At 39.3% G+C, this 7172-nt stretch overlaps 1 protein-coding gene across 1 annotated transcript; it reads right to left on the bottom strand.

The window, feature by feature from the left end:
* LOC139444396 (tryptophan 2,3-dioxygenase-like) lies at positions 1-4367 on the bottom strand. The gene is made up of 12 exons (XM_071225360.1): positions 4326-4367; positions 3800-3875; positions 3519-3586; positions 3233-3298; positions 3048-3109; positions 2359-2434; positions 2022-2147; positions 1663-1728; positions 1467-1509; positions 1044-1181; positions 548-647; positions 1-97 (listed from the first exon to the last, which is right to left on the bottom strand). Exons 1-12 carry the CDS (start codon positions 4365-4367, stop codon positions 1-3), a joined length of 960 nt encoding a protein of 319 aa, XP_071081461.1.
* Positions 4368-7172: the final 2805 nt, after the last annotated feature.

Raw genomic sequence — 7172 nt, 5'->3', positions numbered from 1 at the left:
TCAACATCCTGTGGGATCTGTCATTTTGGGGATTTCCTCTCGGGGCCTCAAGTAAGTGGCCATGTTGAAGAGATCCCGAAAAACTTTGTAATTATCACTGTCATAACATAAACATGTAATGCTTTAGTGGCTAATTCATTCCAGCGTACTCACGCCAATGAGGTAACAGCAAATTGAATGATAAGATGGTGATGATGATGATGATGATGATGTTTGTTGTTTAACGCCGCACTCAGCAATATTCCAGCTATGGACGGCGGTCTGTAAATAATCAAATCTGGACCAGACACTCCAGTGATTGACATCATAAGCATCGATCTACTCAATTGGGATACGATGACATGCATCAACCAAATCAGCGAACCTGACCACCCGATCCTGTTAGTCGCCTCTTACGGCAAGCATAGTAAAACGAATGAAGGAGAAGACATGGTTATTTATTTTCATAATTCATTATAATAGAAACTTTTAATATGTGTTTCATGACTCCGTGGTCGTACTTTTATTCGTCGCTGCGATCACTGAAAATAGAAGCATGTTTTCTTACTTGTAGGTTGCTCTCAAGTAGTCATAGCCGGAAGTGCCTTTTGTTCCGCCAGTACCCTGCTTCTGTCCAATCATCCTGTGTACCATGTGGATGTGGGTGCCTTAATATAAAGGAAGGAAATCGGAAGAGTCAGAGGTGTCAACTGATCTCGGTATAAATGTTTTTTTTATCTAATCGGGGGGTACGGGTGGCCTAAGGCGACGCGATTCGCTGTGCAGAGTTGCGTCCCTTGGGCACGCCAGAAACCTATGATTGTGGGTTCGAATCCCGGTTCGCCGCGATTATGTTTCTAAGTTTGTCAGCACCATACCCGTGCTTGTGGGTTTCACCGAAGTGGTAAACGTCTAAGACCTGCATCACTTCGGGCTTTTCTCTTAAAAATAAGCTGACACGCCGCGATATAATTGTAATACTGTTAAAAGCGACGTTAAACCCAACTCACTCACTCACTTTATCTTATCTTATGACATTCTTTAGTACATATGTTGGTACCTACTCCGCCATTTCATGAGGGCGACATCTATGTCCATCAGCAGTGTGATGATCTGGTAGGGCATCTGGAACTCAGGTTTGTCCTGGTGCAGCATGATCAGAAGGGCTCCTTGAAGCGACCGTTGACTCATTTGCCAGGAACCTGTCACAAAACACAGAAGGGTACCAGTTGTTCACAGATACACGTTAAGGATCACAGATACCGTTATAATACCTGTATGGCGTCACAATCATGTTGCTGAATAAGTTGAAATAGGTTTTACGCCGCTTTAGCATTATTCCTGTAATATTGGGTTCACACATTGTACCCATGAGATGAATCGAACCTGAATCTCCGGCGTGACGAGTAAAAGCTTTAACCACAAGGCTACCCCACCGCCCCGTGTCAGTGAGGACAAAACATGGACATTAAACGAAGTACGTTTACCTGTCTTATACTTCGATTCATCGAGCAGAGGGTCCAGTTCCTCCTGTTGAAAGTGAAATAGAAAAGACAAAGCATTAGTTTATGTTGGTAGAGAAACATAGGAGCGCTATAATGTTGACATATTGTTCTTATTCGAAAGATGAAAACACACATTTTCTTATTCCTAGAGAATATTAAGGCCAACATCAATGTTTACCTTGTTTTGACGGTACTTGCCCCAAAACTTGCTGTCATCTATTCCCGGCGTAGAAGCAAGCCATATCTGCATCGTTAAAAGAATTGTTTCGTTCAAAACGTATTTTCCTCCTTCACATTCTCCATGGAACAGATACAAATAAAGTCATACATCAGAATAACATCGTCGGGAAAATAACATTATACTTATGTAAGTGTTTCACGCAATGTAGTGATCTGCACATAGCACATAGGCCTATTGCAAACTTCATTGGTTAAGCATTGTGTAATAGTTCATATTTTCACAAACCTTTTATATTTGATCTGTAAACAAAAGCCACAACTGTACTGCCCTCCCTGAAAAGAAAAAAATACCCTCACCTCAACAACACCTCGGAGAGTTCTTCCATCAGCAGCATCCTTGTTTGGGTATTTTAGGAGAATCTCCTTATCGTTTGGGTCCATCTTGTCTTGATAGTCTTGATCTTCGTATTTTTCGCGCTTATCCTAGAAACGCAGAAAATTTAAGAAGATATTTTCACAGGATTTAAATCGCCAAAAGTTAACTGTATGACAGACGTCATGGACGGATGTAGCTATGTATATGTTACACAAAAGGATTTAGATACATTATCGATAGTCACTGTAAAGTTTAGATTTAAAAGCATCATGATCAATCACAGATTTATGTTTGTAGATGATAACGGTTGTATCATTCGTCTTTGATTCCAAGAAGCTTCTCGATCTTTCGAAACTGAAGACTCTGGAACTCAGACCCCCCGGTCAGCTCGTCCCTGGAACATAATCACAGCAATACAATAGCTCGTCCCTGGAACATAATCACAGCAATACAATAGCTCGTCCCTGGAACATAATCACAGCAATACAATAGCTCGTCCCTGGAACATAATCACAGCAATACAATAGCTCGTCCCTGGAACATAATCACAGCAAAACAATAGGTCGTCCCTGGAACATAATCACAGCAATACAATAGCTCGTCCCTGGAACATAATCACAGCAATACAATAGCTCGTCCCTGGAACATAATCACAGCAATACAATAGCTCGTCCCTGGAACATAATCACAGCAATACAATAGCTCGTCCCTGGAACATAATCACAGCAATACAACAGCTCGTCCCTGGAACATAATCACAGCAAAACAATAGGTCGTCCCTGGAACATAATCACAGCAATACAATAGCTCGTCCCTGGAACATAATCACAGCAATACAATAGCTCGTCCCTGGAACATAATCACAGCAATATAACAGACGTGTCAGTAGTAACATACAAGAGGCGTGTAACTAAGTTACCCGTTCCCTGTTTACAAAAGAACTGTACACTCATAAATTGACATAACATGGATGTAAGTGATATAAATGATAATACACGGCTGCCCACCTGAAGTCAACGAAATTCAGTGGCGGCATCGTCTCCAGGATATGGAAGTGCTCGACAACCAGCTGAAATCATACGAGATAAATGATGAGGATATTGAACATATATTATCAGTATAAGCTCGTACTAGGTAACGTTAGTTTTAGAAATATCGATCTTCGCGTGAAAGGTTCAAACTGTTGCCTCACCTTCAACACCAGCACGACTCTCTGCAGGCGGTTGATTGCTTTGTGTAATCGGATGTTATCCCAGTCCTAAAACAAAGTGTCAGGTTGTCATAATGATGATAAAGTTGGGTCAGTTTGTAGTGCACCATAACAGATTCCACGTTCATATATCTGAACATGTATTGAAACAATAATGACACAGAGGATGAACACCAAAATTGTATTTCACCATTTCACCTGGTTATTAACACCAGGCGAAAAGTGTGCTTATAGATTGGTGGCTAATGACGGCAGAGCTACAGTGTACCTTGTCATAAAAGAGCATCCTGACAGAATCGACGTCATGAAGAACCTGCTTGAACCATAGCTCGAAGGCTGAAATGAAACATTGGTTACTTAAACCAATTTGCTATTGTTATGGAGAACTGACATGGAAACTTTAGACACATCACATAAATAAGCATAAAATACCACACAGGAGTATTTTTTAAAGATGGAATTCAACATTGAACTTTAGTGTATGTAAATTTGTGTATAAAAAAATATACCTTGAGGAAAAGTAATGACCGAACATGTAAACTTAAATACCTTGATGGACAATGATGAACAGGTGTTCATCATGTGCCTCTGATATTGGCTCCTGGCACTCCAGTAGGGGTGTGATCTGCCGTATGCAAACAACAAACGTGTTAGCGATCAAGAAACGTCCATGTGTAGTGTTATGTTCTCTAACACAGTGGAGTTTTGATCAGAATAGCACTTGAGGAATTATGACCATGCTTTATCCCCGCGGAATGTTATTAAACTTAAGTTTAAATAGATAAGAGGTTCATTTCTTTAGAAGTTGATTCCTTGTTAAGATAAATGTTTAAATACCATGCAAATCTAATATCCACTGGTGGCGGTCGTGTAGCCTAGTGGTTAAAACGTTCGTTCGTCACGCCGAAGACCCTGGTTCGATTCCCGACATAGGTACAATGCGTGAAGCCCATTTCTGGTGTCCCCCGCCAGCTGGACTATTGCTAAAAGCGGCGTTAAACCACACTCACTCACTCACTAATATCTACTGATGCAATACATGTATAAGCTATGTGAGGACATAGGATAAGGTCACCTTCAAGTAGGAGTCATATGTCAGCTTGGGTTTCTCCGCCATGGCCCTTTCAGTTCCAAACTGTAAGTTAAAGACAAAGACAAAAGAATAAAATAATATAATGTAGAAGAAGAGAAAATTCCCTAATTGCAAACAACTCATTTTTGTTGCTATGAGATTATTTTCTAAACAGTAAAGAAATTTGAAAAAAATAAATTATTTGTTTAACTTTCGTGACTGAACTGTGGGCCAATCATTGTTACAGCCTGAATTAATATGGAAACTAAACTAACTATAGCGAGGCCACCATGCACGGACTGCATTTCTTAAAATAACGAGCCAGGAAAATGTAATTCATATAGACGTTTACCAGATGTGTCCTGGGTGATCAATGAGGTGAGGTGAGGTGAGGTGAGGTGAGGTGAGGTGAGGTGAAATGGGGTTTAACGTGGCGTCCAAGATTATTGCACGTATATAACGTGTGTGAGCGAGTGTGTGAGTGAGTGAGTGAGTGAGTGAGTGAGTGAGTGAGTGGTATGACGCGGCCGGGGTTCAAATCCCGGACCTTCCGCTCTCCGGGCGGACGCTCTGGGTAGATCAATGAACGTCATTAGTATAACGATTCTTATATAGCTAGCATACGGCCAGTACAGGGCAGCGAGCCCTGATAAACATGTGAATGTCATGTGAATGTGGTGACAGAATAGCATGTCAACTGGACTTGGAGATAGTCAACAATATGTCAAGGCCGTAATGGCGGAGATCCAGAACGCCATACAACCTGTTGATCAACAACACAGCAGTCAACATGCTGAACAACACTCATCAGCTTCGGTCACAGAAAACAACAACACTCCGGTGACGCTTCATCCGAGACAAGCAAGAAAGGCGAAACAGCAGATCAGAAAATAGAGGTCGTGCGAGGTATGAGTGATTGCCTTAGATCAGAGAACGCGAATATGAACTCTACTATCACCAAACGTATGGATAGTTTAGAGGATAGACTAGAACGTTCACTCGCTGATCGTATTGCCGCACTAATTAACAGCAAGTGTAAGGAAGAAGATGACAATGTGAAAAAGGAATTTCAAGCAAATATTAGCCAGTTAGAAAGCAAATTAGCTAAGTTTGAAAAGTCTTATGCAGACTGCATCAAATCAAAAGCTGGGAACAATGATATTTCCTGTCGCCTTATTGTGCTAAAAAAACTGAAATTACATGAAAATGAGGCCACGGAAAAATTGATCCCTGACAATAAGGTGGTGTGAGTTTTTCGAGACATTCTCAAAATGTCTGACATAAAAGTTGTCTTTGCTGAGAGGAAGAAGAGATCAGTACCCCAGTGTTGTGATTGCCACACTGGACACTGTGCAACAAATGGATAAAGTTTTGAAAGCCAAAGCTAAGCTCAAAGATGTAAACAAGTTGAAGAATGTTTATATCGAACCATGTAAATCCCAAACAGAAATTAAAATATAATGCTAAACTTGGTAAGGCAGGTGGCCTTAATGGTATACCTTTGTGAGGTTCTTAGAAATTCCGCCTGTGTTGATTTACTGTATAGAATCATCAAATATTGTGTTAATAACGGAGTAGTGCCCTGTGTTGATTTACTGTATAGAATCATCAAATATTGTGTTAATAACGGAGTAGTGCCCTCCAAGTGGAACGAAGGTATTGTTAACCCCATCCCCAAATCTGGCATGAGTGATCCCTGTAACCCACTTGAATATCGGGGCATAACCCTTATATCAATTCCAGGCAAGATTTATGCAGATAAACTTAACACCCATTTCATGAGCAATTGGTTGGAGAAAAATGACATTTTAGTGGATGAACAGAATGGTTGCCGTTCTAACTGAGATTGTATTGATCATCCTTATGTTTTATCGTCTTGTAAAAAATATGTTTAAGATGTCGAAACGATTTAAAACATCATGGAGAAGCAAAGTTGAAAATATTGCCTGTAGGTTCAATTCATCCCTAAAAAGTCAAAAATACAAAAATACATTTATATTCTCATACAAGATGACAAACAGAAATGGAAAAATGTCATTTGGGATGATAGAAATACCATAAATGGTAATACGTTAAGAACATGCAGGTTTTTTAAAATCAGACTTGACTGTTGAAAATTATGTTATTAAGCTTATATAGATATAAGGATCAACGCCTTTTTTTTGCTATGTTCCAATGTGGAAGTTTATCCCTTGCTATAGAAACCGGACGCTATTCTGAACCACCAACCCTACTATGTGAGAGAATTTGTAAATATTGTTTTAATGTATTAAATATCCGCACTGTTAAAGATGAAAGCACATTCTTACATGTTGTGCTTTTTATGAAGATTTAAGATATGAATTATTTTATGAAGCTTCCAATGTATCCCAGAGTTGTTATACCCTTGATGATATGCATAAGTTATGTTTTATATTGAAATCGGATGACTTACAGTGTTGTTTATCTAAGACCCTTTTAGTGAGGTATAAAAGATTAATATCTTTTATATGAATTGTCTTCAAAAATACTATTATAGTGCTGAAATTGTTATAGCTTCATAGTTTTAAGAATGTTTACATCGTGTCTCATAAGCCCTATGGATGGGCGTTACATATTTTACTTATGTATTGAATTTGTATATAATTAATCTGTAATATTGTAACGCGTGACACGCTTATAAACAATTTCTCTCTCTCTAAATATTTATATGTAAGGCTGGGGAGTGTTGTCGAAAATATTTTCAGATTCCATCTTTTGACCATGCATATTTGGAATAAAACGGCAATAATCCTTTTACATAATTATTGACATATAGCTCAATTGCAAACGCCCCACCAATACGCTTCTTTTCTACATAACAGGGCACAT

The sequence above is a fragment of the Haliotis cracherodii genome, unplaced genomic scaffold, assembly GCF_022045235.1.
Source record: "Haliotis cracherodii isolate W230 unplaced genomic scaffold, xgHalCrac1.p SCAF_5, whole genome shotgun sequence".
Lineage (NCBI taxonomy): Eukaryota > Metazoa > Mollusca > Gastropoda > Lepetellida > Haliotidae > Haliotis > Haliotis cracherodii.
This window is presented reverse-complemented; position numbering and strand designations above follow the sequence as displayed.

Coding starts and splice junctions, on each gene's coding strand:
- LOC139444396 (XM_071225360.1), bottom strand. CDS start 4,367: ATGGCGGAGAAACCCAAGCTGACATATGACTCCTACTTGAAG. Junction 3,299..3,518: donor GGATGCTCTTTTATGACAAG/GTACACTGTAGC, acceptor ACTTTGTTTTAG/GACTGGGATAACATCCGATT. Junction 98..547: donor TACTTGAGAGCAACCTACAA/GTAAGAAAACAT, acceptor ATGTTATGACAG/TGATAATTACAAAGTTTTTC.